The sequence below is a fragment of the Propithecus coquereli genome, unplaced genomic scaffold, assembly GCF_000956105.1.
Source record: "Propithecus coquereli isolate 6110/MARCELLA unplaced genomic scaffold, Pcoq_1.0 Scaffold80, whole genome shotgun sequence".
In the NCBI taxonomy this organism is placed as follows: domain Eukaryota; kingdom Metazoa; phylum Chordata; class Mammalia; order Primates; family Indriidae; genus Propithecus; species Propithecus coquereli.
In genome coordinates this window covers 633,580-648,704 of record NW_012154174.1, presented here as the reverse complement: position 1 = coordinate 648,704, position 15,125 = coordinate 633,580, and the positions used below count along the sequence as shown (strand labels likewise).

At 47.4% G+C, this 15,125-nt stretch overlaps 1 protein-coding gene across 3 annotated transcripts in view; it reads right to left on the bottom strand.

The window, feature by feature from the left end:
• Positions 1–14,131: 14,131 nt before the first annotated feature.
• The window catches only part of ANAPC16 (anaphase promoting complex subunit 16), a 13,097-nt gene continuing 12,103 nt past the window's right edge, over positions 14,132–15,125 (bottom strand). For all 3 annotated transcript variants that reach the window (XM_012663283.1, XM_012663284.1, XM_012663285.1), the window contains one exon: positions 14,132–14,943. In XM_012663283.1, coding sequence (XP_012518737.1) covers positions 14,828–14,943 — 116 coding nt within the window. In that variant the 3' untranslated portion in view covers positions 14,132–14,827. The remainder of the gene's footprint in view (positions 14,944–15,125) is intronic.

Genomic DNA, 15,125 nt, shown 5'->3' with positions numbered 1-15,125 from the left:
CTGATGCCCTTTCCACCTTATAGCTGCAGCTCACACTCCCAGCTTGTCTCAAGTTCAGGAGCCTTCAGGAAGTCTTCCTTGAACAGACCTGGCAAGGTTCATGTTCCGCTCCTGGGGAGTGCGGGGCAGGGAGTCCAGCCCAGGCCTGCTTGCCTCTGAAGCCAGTGCTCAGTGTAGCTGTGGACGAGTTGCTCTTTTCCCTCAATAGCTTACATTGAAACGATCGATCCAGTCCTGGGTCTGATGCCCCAACAGATTGTAAACTCCTTCAAAGGTATTTTATTTTTTTTATTTTTATTTTATTATTATTTTTTTTTGAGACAAAGTCTCACTCTGTTGCCTGGGCTAAAGTGAGTGCCGTGGCGTCATCCTAGCTCACAGCAACCTCACACTCCTGGGCTCAAGTGATCCTACTGCCTCAGCCTCCCAAGTAGCTGGGACTACAGGCATGCGCCACCATGCCCGGCTAATTTTTTCTATATATTTTTAGTTGTCCGATTAATTTCTTTCTCTTTTTAGTAGAGACGGGGTCTCGCTCTTGCTCAGGCTGGTCTCGAACTCCTGAGCTCAAATGATCCGCCCGCCTTGGCCAAAGATATTTTATTTTATTTATGTATTTATTTATTTGAGACAGGGTCTTGCTCTGTCTCCCAGGCTGGAGGGCATTGGCATGATCATAGCTCACTTCTGGGTTCCAGTCATCCTCTTGCCTCAGCTTCCTGAGTAGTTGAGACTATAGGTGTGTGCCACAAGACCCAGCTAATTTTATTTTTTATTTTTTGTAGAAACAGGGTGTCACTGTGTTGCTCAGGCTGGTCTTGAACTCCTGGCGTCAAGTGATCCTCCTGTCTCAGCCTCCCAAAGTACTGGGATTACAGGTATGAGCCACTGCACCCCGCCGGTCATGTATTTTAAATCTGAACACCCACCACCGCCTCCACAGCTCCCCCCCAACACAACCACACACACCCCTGTCCCTGTGTTAGATATGTGCAGTATATGCTCAACAAGAATTTGACCCAGAATTGAATGGAACTAGAGCTGAAATGTGACACAAGGTCAACGCGGAATCAGTGAGAAATCTCCTGAGCTCTCCCTGGCAGTGGGGAACGCTGCTTCCTCTGAACTCTGATAGCATTTATTATTGTCACAGAAAGCTAAAACTGAAAGGGGGTTTCCCCTTCTTGTACATTTTAGGAGACTAAAGGGGAAGTGCCCAGAGCGGCCCAGTATGGGAACCTGATCCGACAGTCTGCTAGTGTCTCTTCACTGCACTTTGCCACCTCTTCAGAGAGGCCTTCCCTACATGCTCCATCCCCTCTTCTCTGTTTCCTTTCAAAGCACTCCTTCCCTTTGTCATCGGAGGAAATGCACGCATCTGTGCGCTGTCCAATGGCGGACTTTCCCACTCAACTGCGAGCTCCAGGAGGCCAGTTGCATGTTTCATTCTGGATCTCCCAGGGACCTGCACAAAGCCCAGCCCACAGAGTTCCCACTCATTATGTATGAAAAGAAGGAAAGACTATTTAACATTGCCCTAGGGCATTGCTGAGACTGGCTCAAAAATAGCTGAGTTGACAGGCCTGGAGAGAGCTCCTTGCAGAGCTCCAAGACAACACCCTGCCTTGAGCAGCTTAAGGTATGGGGGTGATAAGACATCTAGTGAATGACCCTAACACAAGGAAGATGTTTAAGCTGGGAAGGAGAAATCCGATTGCCAGTGGAATCTAACTGGTGTGGAGGGCAGATTGGAGGTTTGAGACCTGAGGCAGAGAACCAATTAGGAGTGACTGCAAAAACGGAAAACCACCTAAGTGTCCCTGGTAGGAAAACAGTTAAATAAATTACAGTACATCCAAATAATGGGAAATTATGTGGGCGTTAAAAAGAGGGAGGTTCAAGTTGACTGATGAGTGAAATTTTAAATAAAATAAAAAAAAAAAAAGAGGGAGGTAGATTTTGGAAAGATGTCCAAGATATACTGTTAGGTGGCAAGAACAAGTTGCAGAGCAATTTGTACACTCTATTCTCGTTCTAGAGGACAAAAAGAAAAGAGGACATTCTTCTGCAGATGTACATACTTAAACATGCCAAGAAAACATCTTGAAGGATACTGGAGAAGCTGTTCGCGGAGGTTATTATCTCCGAGGGATGGAGAGGCTTTTGCTTCTTCATTTTACGCTTTCTGCACTGTTGGATTTTTTTCATTTATTTATTTATTTTTTTCTTTTTTGTCTTTTTCACTGCGCTAAGCAAGTAACTGTTGGATTTTCACCGTAAGCACATGTTACTTTCACAAGGACCTTTTTGTTTTCGTTTTCTGCTATCACAGGATTGGGAGTGATGGGTAGAGTCGGGGGATGGGACTGCAGCAGAGGAGACCCAGCAGCAGTACCACAGAGAGATGGGGACGGGGACAGATTGACAGGACCTGGAAATACGGAGGAGGCTGCAGACGGTGGCACCTAGAGGGGAGGAACATGGGAAGTACAGTGCAGTGGGGGGCGCGGGGTGGGGCTCATTCAAGGTGACTGACCTCCATAGTGCCAGTGACCCTAGGCAGGGGACAACAAGCCCAAGGCCAGGAAACCCTAAATTTTGGGAACGGGAACACGGGAAAGGAAAGGAAGAAGGTCGACCTTTAGGACCCTACGGATTCCTTGGCCATCAGCACCATCCTTCGGGTACAGACCGTTCTGGCTGCTGCAGGGAAACAAACAGATCTAGGAGGGGCCAAAGCCAAAGCCCAGCGGGAGGAGGTCTGCCTTCCACCCGCGGTGGCGTGCCCAGAGCGCACCTCCTCCTGCTTGCTCTCGTGGGCTGCCCGCTGGCAAGCCAGCCTAACATGCAGGTCCAGGGTGAAAGGCCAGGGCTTCTGGCCCCTTCCGGAGGCTAAGCCCCTTCCCAGACCGGAGCTGAGGAAGCCAGAACAATGCAGTTCACGGAGAGATGGGGGAGAGCGGGATGGGTGGGGGCAGGAGAAGGTTCTTGGCTCAGATAAGCCAGTGAAAGCCTGCAGAAGGTCAAAGATAGAGGAATGCTCTGTGATTTCTAAGACGGCCGCTCATTTATCTCATAGACACTTGCTCTGAGTCCAGTGGTGATGCTGCCCCCACGCAGAGCCAGATAAGGGCCCTCGGAAGTACTGTGCCTGGAGTCTCCTCTCCAGGCTCTCTCTGCAAAAGCCCCTGTGTGCCATGAGCAGCTGAGGCCTTTTCCCTGGTGTCTGTTTAGTCTGTACCAGAACCTTCTATAGGAGGTATTTTTTTACAAAGCAAGAAACAGGCCAGGGAGGATGGTGCCTTGCCCATGACCACATGGTTAGGAAGTGTTAAAACTGGGATTTGAACCTGGGTGTGCCTGTGTCCCACTTATAATTTGGTTGCTTGGAGCTCAGAACACATTTTCCCATCGAAATAATACTGTAAGTGTTGGTTTGGCTGCCATAATGGCCTGGCTCACCCAGGGTATAGCTGAAATTAATTCTATGTTTCAGTGTGGTTGTGGATGAATCAGGCTTCTGTGGCTAGCCTGGAAACCCACAGGAGAGGGAAAATGTATCTGAGGGTGTGCCCAGCTGGGAACTCTTGCCCTTCCTATAGCTGCCTGGCACAGGGCAAACAGGGAACATGGTGGCTCTGGGAACACTTGTTCGTTTCCAGAGTTCTGCCAGCAAGTCCTGGTGAGTTCTAGTTGTTTACAGGGTTGGGTAGAATATCTAGCAGGTTTGGTGTTTATAAGACAGTGCTACATGAGATATGTGTTCAAATTCTGAAAAGCTTAGTCCTTTGTCTGTTCTCCTACCTCTCGATCACCTTAGATCTTCTTCCCCTAGGATGGAGTGCTAACGGCATGAGCCAGAGTTCATTTTCACCACTGAACCTGACATCTCCCTGGGGAGTGAGTGGGTGACAATGTTTGCACAGGGTTAGGAGGGATGGCGATCAGAGCAGCTGCTGAGAGAAGCCAGGATCTGTCACAGCTTTTATAGTGACTTCAGGAAGAACATTCACTCATTCATTCAACAAACATTCATGCAACAAACAAGTGCTGGGCACTGTGCTTGTTCCTTTCATGGTGCTTCTGTTGCTCAAAGAATCCTGGGCAGGGATGACTGTGGGTCTCAGACCCAGAATGTTAGCACTGCAAGGAATCTTTTTACAGATGGAAACTGAAGTCATTCATTAATTCAAAAAAGTCTGCGTGTCAGGTGTTGTGCTAACTGCTGAGGATCCATAGAGCATGAAAATTGAGGTCCAGATAGAGGTGAGAAGGGACTTGCCCAGTATCTTAGTCCAGGGTCTGGGTGCCTGGACCAGTTCCCGCCCTCCCAGCCACACCCATGGCCTTCTGCCTGCATGTGTCCCAGCCATCTTTTAGGATTCCTCCTGTTTGCTAGGCCTGAAGGCTGGGGTGTGGGGAAAGGCCACAAAGAGGCAGTAGATTCCTTTCTTACTGGCAGTAACAATGCCTGGGGTTCTCTCCTAGAATGAGAGTTAGAAGATCTTGTTGTCTGGAGTTCGGAAGATGTACGAGACTTCTTTCAGTTCCTTCAATAAGCCACCTGTTCTCTAAATTCTAGGTCTTCACAAATGCTGTTAGCTCTGCCTGAACCGTTTTTCCCAGCCTCCTTCACCTGGCTAATTTCTACCTCCCCGTTGGACCTCAGCTTAAAGATCTCTTCCTCAAGGAGACGTTCCTGGGCCCTCAACATTAGGTCTCCCTGCTCTGTGCTCACCTACGTTATCCTAGACTTCCCCCCTAAGATAATCATGAGCCCTTGGGATTGTCCTACTTGTTGGATGTCTGTCTTTCCACTGGAAAGATTTCTAGGAGGGGCACAGACCATGGCTGCCTTTCCTTTGTTTGTAATTTTGTTTTTGGCAATTGTGTGTTCATTGTCTCAGTCAGTGCTTAGTACACAGTAGGTGCTCAGTGTGCGGTTGAGTGATTACAGGCCATAGCTGGAGGAAAGGACCTCTAGTGAGTGTCTTTCATTCAGGTCGTTCAACAACTGTCAATCAAGGACCCTGCACACAAAAGGCAAAGGGTTTCGTTGGACAGGATACAAAGATGACTTGGACAGAAAGGATTGCAGCCTAGTAGAGGAACGTATAATCCAAAATTCAGTTTCAAAATTGCAAAAATCTCTTCTAACCAGAGAGCCTCCATCCCTTCCCAAGTCCCCTCTCCCTCTCTGCTGGTTCGCTTATTCTTGGCTACGTAGGCTGGCCCCAGCCTCTGAGTTCAGGGACCCTAACAGAACAGTCCAGGGCCTGGTGTGGCTGCTGCACAGGGGCTCATGGTGGCAGAGGGGCAGCTTGAGGGAGGTCGTGCAGAGGGCAGACTCTCCCGGCTCTGAGCAGGGCAGGGCTCTGGCTCAGGCTCCTCTGGACGGCTCTGAGCCACCTATTCTCAGACTCACCTGGATAGAAACTTTGAAGGCAAAGGCTCACATTCATTTCAAGGGTTGAAATTAATGCTTCACAGTCAGCTATCCTGAAGTGACAGGAGACCTTTAAGAAATACTGACGTTGGTTGTTCAGTTTTTCTGAATGTCAGTTTTGACATCTGAAGTTATGAGGGACATGAAATGCTGTGTGTGACAGCACTCAGCATGTCGAAGACGCTTTGGGTCAGTATCTAAGTGGTAAGTCACACTCTGGTGGCTGGGGGCCTCACCCAGTAGGGAGGACACAGAGCAGTTGGCCTCCCAGTGTTATGCTGTGGGCTTCGCACAGGTGCAGGCAGCGAGGGCTGAGCAGGCAAGGGCAGCACTAGGACCCAGGGACTGAGTGTGGAGCCGGCTGAGCCGGGTAAGTTCACAGCCAGAACGCTATGTTCTCAGCGTACCCACAGGAAACCCTGAAGAAGAGACCTGCACATGGCCTCTGCCGGGTGTGTTCTGGTCTCAGCCTTTTATTCTTTTTCCTAACCTCGGTCCCCACTTTCACATCCTGTAACCTGCACTGCGGCCCCACCCCACCCCGCTGGGCTGCTCCCAGGCCCCAGGAGAGCAATCAATGCAGGAAGCCCGAGGCCTTGCCCAGTTTCACCATTTTCAAATAAGACCCGTTTGCCTCTAACCTTGGTTTCCTGAATCGACCCTTTGTGGTGGAAACTTTTTCCAGCGCAGAAAGCAGACCAGGGACAAAGCTGTGTTTCTAGCCGTGGTCAGGGTCTTGGCCCAGATGCAAGGGAAACAGCTGATGCCTCTGTACCACCTCCTCCCTTCCTCCCTGAAGGCCAGACCCCACCTGGGCCTCTACTGCTGTTGCATAAATCAGAAGGAACTTGGAACTGCCTGGCGTATCAGTGCCAGGTTTGGAGCAGAACATCCTATGATGTGGTTCCTAGTTTTTATTTCCACGAATGCTATAATATGTTGTCCTACCGAGCTATTTTTATTGAATGAAAAATTTTTAAAAAAGCAAACCTCTGCAAAACCAGCAGCCCTCTGTTAGAGGAAGGACAAGGTGAACTTTTCACTTCCTTCCCTTCAGCCTATCAACTCAGTCTGTGGTTTGGTGTCACCCACACTTCTGTGCTATATTCAATCTCAATTTTTGTCTCCTTGTTTTTGAAGACTACATGGTTCTTTTTTCTAATTATTTATTTTTTAGAGATGGGGTATCACTGTGTTGCCCATGCTGGCCTGGAACTCCTGGGCTCAAGTGATCCGCCTACCTCAGCTTCCCAAGTAGCTGGGATTACACAAGGCTCTTAAATTTATGTTACTCCTGCAAGTTGCATGAGGCTTTCAAAAATGCCTTCTTAGCGAGTTTTCACAACAGATTGCAAAATGGAGACCTACCAGCTTCTGGCCAGCCCTAGCAAAGGTGGGTCCAGAGAAAGTGAACAAGGGGGAGAGCCCAGAGAAGCCCAGCACAATCCCAGCTGGATTCTGGCTAACGGCGCTGTGGGGGCAGCAAGTAAGGAGCAGAGCTCTGCATGACAGATGGCATTTCCGCCACCTCCATGAGGGGCTTGGCCATTGAAAAGAAGACCCAGTGCCTATATTAAACTCCGTTAATAGGGCTCTTTCCACGCTGGCATTTCAGAGCCTCTTTCCAGATATTGGTTGGTCGGACAGTTTTTGTTGTCCTCACTCTAGGCCTGTAAAGAGATTCAACTGGGTGCTTCCCAAACTGGCCCAAGCTCAGGATTCCCTTCTTCGGGGAGGGGCTTCCAAAAGCAGGCAATGCCGCTACTCCTGGGAAGTCTGCTGAAAGCTCAGGGCCCCAGAAGACCTGTGTTCTAGTCTTAGTTTTGTCAACTCGATGTGTGAGCCTGTGCAAATCACTTTCCCACTTGAGGCTTCAATACCCTCATTTTTTAAAGGAGAGGATTGGGTAAGACATCACTGTTATGGGTTGAATTGTGTCCCCTGCAAATTCCTATGTTGAAGTCCTAATCTCAGTATCTCAGACTGTGACCTTGTTGGGAATAGGTCTTAACAGAGGTAATCAAGTTGAAATGGGATCAGTAGAGTAGGCCCTATTCTAGTAGGACTGATGTCCTTATAAAAAGGGGAAATTTGGACAGAGACATGCACAGAGGGAAGAGTATGTGAAGAGACATCGGGAGAAGATGGCCATCTACACTCCAGGGAGAGAGACCTGAAACAGATCTTTTCCCTCACAGCCCTTAGAAGGAACTAACCTTGCCGACGCCTTGATCTTGGACTTTGAGCCTCCAGAACTGTGAGACAATAAGCTTCTGTTGTTTAAGCCACCCAGTCTATGGTACTTTGCTATAGCAGCCCTAGCAAACTAATATGGTGGCTAAGGACCCTGCAGCTCTGAGGCTGAGGGATTCTTTCTGCCATCCCTGCCATGCCTTGGTGGCTTCCTCCCATCCCACATGGCCTTTCCGTGAGTAAATAACGTCGTGTGTGGGAGTGCTTGGCACAATGCCCCACATAACTCCTCACTCACTACGTGTCAACCACAATGAATGTTCTTGGGATTCCCAGTGCCTGGGTACTGCTTGTACCCACCCTGAGACCCTGTGTGCCAAAATGAGAGATGCGGGTTCCAACTCGTGATCACTCCTGCCGTCACTAAAGACTTGACTTGCCCACCTCCCTCCGCAGCTTCTAAATCTAAGAGCATTCAATTGGCACCTTCTCGGAGCCTAACTCTTCGCTAACAGAAAGCTCATTTTGGCTATAGAGCCAGCAGGACTAGAAAAAGCAATGGCAACAACTCAGAATGGGAGATTGTCTATCTGTCCTTGGGAGAGAAATTCCTCTTTGTGGTCGGAGATGTGCCTTGTCACGAGCTGCAGACCTCTGGGGCTAAGCCTTCGTTTTCCTATTTGCCTAATGAGGACACTCCGTGGCTGGCAGGGTCCTGGATAAGGCTTAACCACAGGTGGTGTCAGGCCTCATGCTTTCAGACAGCAAGCACTGCCTTCCTCCTTGATCCTTCATCCCCCTCCTCTCCAGCTTCTTTTCTAGCTCTTGTGATGAACACCTCTCGTGTTGACAAATGGCCTGGGGATGGTGTCCTGCTTTCTTCCTGGCCCCTGAGTCCATAGGTCTCTGGAGGCCACAGTGTCTTGTACTCCAGCTGCAATGTTGGGCTGGCTGGGAGAGGCTGATTTTCTTTTTCATTAACAGGAGTGCATTTTTTTTTTTCCTAGGAGACAGGGTCTCGCTCTGTTGCCTAGGCTAGAGTGCAGTAGTGTTGTCATAGCTCACTGCAACCTCCAACTCCTGGGCTCAGGCGATCCTCCTGCCTCAGCCTCCCAAGTAGCTGGGGCTATAAGTGTGCATCACCACACCTGGCTAATTTTTAAATTTTTTGTAGAGACAGGGTCTCACTATATGGTTTATCCTGGTCTTGAATTCCTGGACTCAAGCGATCCTCCTACCTCAGCCTCCCAAAGTGCTAGGATTACAGGTGTGAGCCACTGTGCTGGCCAGGAGTGCTTTCAAAAAGTGCTCTAGCCTTTAGCATCGAGGCCCAATCACAGAATAAGCCTATCTGGGGAATGACACTGGTCTGGGATGGCAATGTCCTAGATTGTTCTCCAGTATGGGTGTGTTTATTTTGAGAGCTAAGTTGCTCTGACTTTGTAGAATATTCCAGATTGACTCTATTTTGGAGACTGCAGAAAGTTAAGTGGGGAGAGTGTGACTTGAACAGCTCCCCCAAACATGACCTCTTGGTTTGCTAAACAAATGAAATGCCCGTGTTTGTGTGGTTTATCTTCAAATACATGCCTGGACATTTCTGAGAACAAAGAGGGAGGGAGAGGATGTGAGAGTTTGCTTCGGGCTTTCAGGGCCCAGGGAAAAAAGGAGGAGAAAACATTTGAGGGAAAAACATCTAAGATATCCACAGACTTTAAATTTGATCACTTCGTGCTGCCTCTTATCCTGGCTTTTGGCTCAGAGCCCAGAAGGAAGGCTCCTTCAGTAATTCTTTGTCAGCTTAGGACATATGCCTTTCCCTAAAAGTAAATAAATAACAATCTGTGACTGCTGTTTCTAGGCAGAGCAAAAATACCGTTCACCACCTAGTGGTCTGCAAAGATCACATTCAATGCATCGTTACCCGCCTAAGGGTCCAACCCTGCAGGGCACGAAAGGAGCCTGCTTTCTAAGTTATTTATTGTGAAAGTCAGGATTCTTGGCCTCTGTCTTAGGCGTCCTTGGCTGTTTAGAAAAATGCTCTCTGGATGGAAAGTGGAGCATGGTGAACAGGGCTCAGAACAGTCTGGTTCTTGCTTCCTTCTCCTGAGACTTCTCACCACTCCCCTGTTTATGCTCCGTGCTCCAGCCACACCAAATGGCCTGCGGTTCCTGCCTTGGCGCGTGCTGCTCCCTGTGCTCAGAATGCTTCTTTGACGCCTTCCCCCTTTTGCTGGGCTAGCGCCGACACACCAGTCATGCTCAAGCACAGGCTCACCTTCTCTAGGAAATGTTCCTTGCCATTTCTCCATCATTCCCACCTCCAAGCCCTCTTGGCTTCCACAGCAGCCTGTGCAGACCAGGGCTGTGGACTTACCACACCGTTTATATTCCTCGTGTCTGTCTACTCATCTGCTTCTTCCCCTGGTCCAAGTCCTCCCAAAGCTCACGATGTAAGAGTGACATGCGGTTGACCCCCTTGCCCTTAGACCTACTGGACCCCAGAAATGAGGCCAGGAAGTCTGTATTTTTATTCAGCTGGATTCTGAGGCATAGCCAGGTTTGGGAACTATTGCCCTATCATTTAATTTCGGTTTCTCTACATATTGCCTGTGCCATAGTAGGCCCTTAAGAAATGTTTGACCCTGCTAGTTTCCCTCTGGCAACCCCTTCTTGTTTTCACTTCCTTCCCTCTATCCTAGACCGACAATTTGCTTACCCCCTTGCCCTTACCATGCAAAACCTTAACCACCACTGTTCATTTTTTCCATTCCTACTGCCAGGCTGTTGGGAGCTGCTGGTGTACTTTCCCAAAGATTGGTGCCATTGCAAATTCATGGGCTGTCACTGCACAGGCCCGTAAAAGGGCTTGGCAATCCTTCTGACCCTGGGACACAGGCAGTGCACCAACTTGCCTCCTCCTTCACAGAGAAAATAGAGGCCATCAGCTGGGAACCTCCCTCAGCTTCCTGCCACCTCACCTACACGCTTACCCATCCTTTCCCCTCCCTCACACCAACTGGGCTCTGGACCCCATCTCCTCCCACTTCCTCAGGGACCTCACCCCCAATCAGCCCCTTTCTCTTTGTCCCTTCCCATAGTCAAAGAAAAAACACAAACCCTTGACAATGTGTCCTCCTTTAGCTCTCGCCTCAGTCCCTAATTTTTGCCTCTCTTCCTGAGGAACTTCTTGAAAGTGTTGCCTGGATGTGGTCCCACTTTCCCCTTCTACTCGCCCTCCCACCATGGTGGCCTGCCTTGCCTCCACTACACCGCTGAGACGGCTGCTCTTGAGACAGGCTCACCAGCGCTCTCCTTGGTGAGAGCCTCTCCCAGGCCTTCTCCATCCCCCTCACCCAACTGCTTGGCTGCAGCACACACTTGCTGTTTGCAGCCTCCTTCTCAAAATGTCCTTTCCCCTTGGCTTCCCTAACGCCACATTCTAGTTTTCCTGCTGTCTGTCTGGTGACTTCCTGCCAGTTGCTTTCCTGGTATCGTCTTCTGCCGGTCCCTTACAATGTCAGAGTTCCTCAAGGGTCCCTCCTTGGTGCAATTCTCTCCTCACTCCAGGAGCTCTCCTGGGATCTTCTGTCTATCTCCACCTTTGGCTTAATAAGCATCTCTAGGCTGGTGAGGCCCGGGTCTAACTCCAGCCCAGCCCACCCTCCTGGACTATAGACACATAGAGCCTATTGGACATCTCTTTGAGCCTGCTCCTCTCTCTCTACGCCTGTCTCAGTGACTGGTACCACCAGTCCTTCAGCTCCTGACACAAGAAACCTGGGTGTCCTCCCTGAGTTATCCAAGTCCCACCAGTCACCAAGTCCTACATATGACACTTCTTGAGTAACTCTCAAACCAAATCCATCCTCCTGTCTCCACATCTTTAATTCCGGCTGCAGAATCTCTCACCTGGATTTCCACAGCAGCTTCCTAAGGAATCTGGGTCTTACCACTGCCAATTCCCCACCATTCCCTCCAACTAAATTTTCTGAAGCATAACCAGGTCTTTTCATTCTCCTACCTCAAGCCCTTTAAGGGGTTCCCCATTGTCCTCTGGTTGAAGTTCAAATTCCTTAGCGAAGCCCACCAGGTCCTGCTCTCTGTCCCATTCTTGCCCTTATACTCTGTGAGTCAACCAAAACAAACCACTCGCAGCCCTACAAAAGCATGGTGACCTTTCCCACCCTGGGCCCACGCATTATTTCATTCTCTCCTTCCTTCCCACCCGATCCACTTTTTCTTCAGGTCTCAGCCTAAACACTGTCCTTCTAGGATGCCTTCTTTGACCCCTTGCCCAGCTGGATCAGCTGCCTCTTCGATGGGATTTTACAGCACCTCGTGCTTTCCCCTACCACAGAAATTTTTACACTTAAATTTACCTTTTTGTTTCTCTTAATATTTAATTGTAAACTTCTTGAGGTTGATGACTGTGTCTTGTTTTACAGCATATCCTCAGCATCTAGCAGATGCTAGACACACAGTAAGTGCCCACTAAGTGTCCGCTGAAACATTTGGAAAGCAACATTTCCTCTATTTTGGTAGTAATAAATTGTATGTTGTTTCATTACCTGCTCTAAACAGCTTATATTATAAAAATGAAACAGGCTGATTTAGGAGAACAACTTCTCCTAGGGAAACTTGAAAGACTGGAGGAGTTAAAGTGTCTGAGAGGTGGAGACTAGCATGTGGACGCTGACACATGGCACTACCACCAGGCCCGTGTGTAGGAGGCTGTGAGGAGGCCAGGCAGCCACCAGCTTCGTTTGCCTTGGCTCGTCACATGGATGGGGTCACGTGAGACCTGGCTGCTTTGGAACAGTTTCCATTTGTTCCACAGCTTCCTGTCAGTGTGTCATTATAGAAGGAGCTCTGGGCTGAGATCTAGGTTATAGTCTTGGCTCTGCCCACTATCTAAATTACTCCAGCCATTATTCCACTATGGATTTTGCACTGGAACTAGCTAGTATAGTTTCTAAAATAGGGCAAACACATAAATTCATGCATTATTTACATAACAAAGACCTATTTTACACCTACTACCTGCCAGATAGTGTTCTAGGTACTGAGAATACAGACAAGGTCCTGACTTCCTGTCTGTAAACAAGGGGTGAACTAGATGATCTGTAAGTTCTCTTCCAGCTCTGTAATTCTGAGACTTTTTTTTGTTTGTTTGTTTTTTGTTTTTTGAGACAGAGTCTCACTGTCTTGCCTGGGCTAGAGTGCTGTGACATCAGCCTAGCTCACAGCAACCTCAAACTCCTGGGCTGAAGTAATCCTCCTGCCTCAGCCTCCCAAGGAGCTGGGACTACAGGCACACACCACCATGCCCGGCTAATTTTTTCTATTTTTAGTCACCTGGCTAATTTTTTTTCTATTATTTTTGTAGAGACAGGGTCTCACTCTTGCTCAGGCTAGTCTTGAACTCCTGAGCTCAAGTGATCCTCCCGCCTCGGCCTCCCAGAGTGCTGAGATTACAGGCGTGAACCACTGCGCCTGGCCTGATCTCTTCAATTTCTAAGGTCATATAAAAAAATGTCTGATTCTGCTGAGAGCAAAAAAATATGTCCAACTTAGAGAAAAAATTTTATAATAAGTTCAAATATCCAAGGGTAAAGATGAGGTAATACAGTGCCTATGCTGCACAGTTATACAAATGAAAAATTAAGAGGAAGGTAGTGATTGCTCCTAAATTGTCACTGAAAATCCAATTTAAAGATTTATTGTGGTCTAGGTATTTTTAATTTTTCCCTTGGTAATTATGAAGATGATTGATACTAAAAAGTACTGTTAGGAAACTCAAATGCTTTCAAACATAGAACTTATTTATTTTGGTTGAGAAATAGTGATATGAAAAAGGTGAGTTTGTGGCTGGTACTTCTTGTGCTCTGATTGGCTTTAGAGACAAGAATAGTGAGCTGAATTATCAAGCAACTGTGATCTATTCCAAGTTCCAAGGTTTTCTTCTGCCTGGGCTATGTGACTATGAGCAGGTCTTTAACTTCACTGGGCTCAGACTCCTTAGTGACTGAATGAGGTCACCACCTCCCTGGCAGGTAGTACGTGATAGACATTTTGAACTTCTGAGATTAAGGCCAATTGCTACTGGGATTATATTTATCTATAATTAAGCAACTCTAAGCAGATCAGGTAAAAGTTATTAATGAGGAAAAAGCCAAATGTTGTCTAAGGCAAAATTTGCAGACACTACAATAAATGATTCTCTTAACTGTGCAGTGTGGACCTTGGGGTCCCATGAGGGAGACCAAAGGATACCTCTTAGCCTCCCAGGATTTTCCCTATCATGGGATAAAAACCTACTGAAATATCAGTAAAATAAATCCATATACTTCTATGAAGACAAATATCCCTGAAGTAAAGCAAATCTACCAAAGGAGAAATGGTTTTTAGATTCCCTTGTTGTAAAAAATGATTTGACCTCTTCTCTCTATCCCAAATCCCTGATGCTTTGAAAGGATAAAGACACCAATCTGGAGCTCTTTCAGAGGATTTATTTGCTATAGAATTGCTTGAGTCCACCAATGAGATGAACTCAAGATCTCTGTGTTTAAAAGTATTTTGCTATTTTTACAAATGCTGCAATATTCAAAAAGCAATTCTTTTTGCCAGCATTTGGCATATTTAGAAGAGGTTAGAAAAAATTAAAATCTATTGAATTAGATGTCTAAAAATAGAAAAAACCCAAACATTTGAAAATTCATTTGGACAGGTCCTGAGTTGAAATCACATTCATCTGCAGAAAGAACTGTTTTAGATCAGAAATGTATTTTATAACCATAGATCCTGACCTTGGACTTGACTGGTGAAGATTTCCAGGCACTGTATGGATGACAGGACAGACGCCATGCAGTTGGCCAATTCTGGCATGTGCCCTACCTGGCTCGTGAAAATTTTATAAATATCTCTTAAACCTAAACTTCCTGGTTCCCTGAAAATGATTGTCTTAATCTGATTCCCAATACTTTTTAAAACAAATAAACACAAATTTTCCCTGCAAGATAACATGTTTAAGTATTTGTTGCTTGTGGATAGATACAGAGACACCAAGTACAAATGTGAATTAACAATTCAGTGATGTAGCTGTGAATCTCTGGATGGCTATGTAATCTGTGAGAAAGTCCCTCGCTGGCTCTGCGCTTCCCACCAGAGGTGACCATCCAGGCAGCATCAACCTGAAGAGGGTGTGAACCCCAGCAGCTGCTCAATGGGCTTAAACCGCCACTCGTCGGCCTCCAGCTCTTCTACCAAACCAGCTAGTTTTTCCATCCGAGCGACTTGCTGATCTGTAAAGAGCCAAGGAGGTAATATAACACAACAGTGTATTCCCCAGGAGACTGCCACCAAGCACCACAATGATGACTGGTTTAAAAATAATTTCTAGATAGATTTTCCCTCACTAGTCTTGTAATGGGATCTTATTCTATGTTGGTCAGAAGCTTAGTCTTTAAAAAAAAAAAAAAAAAAA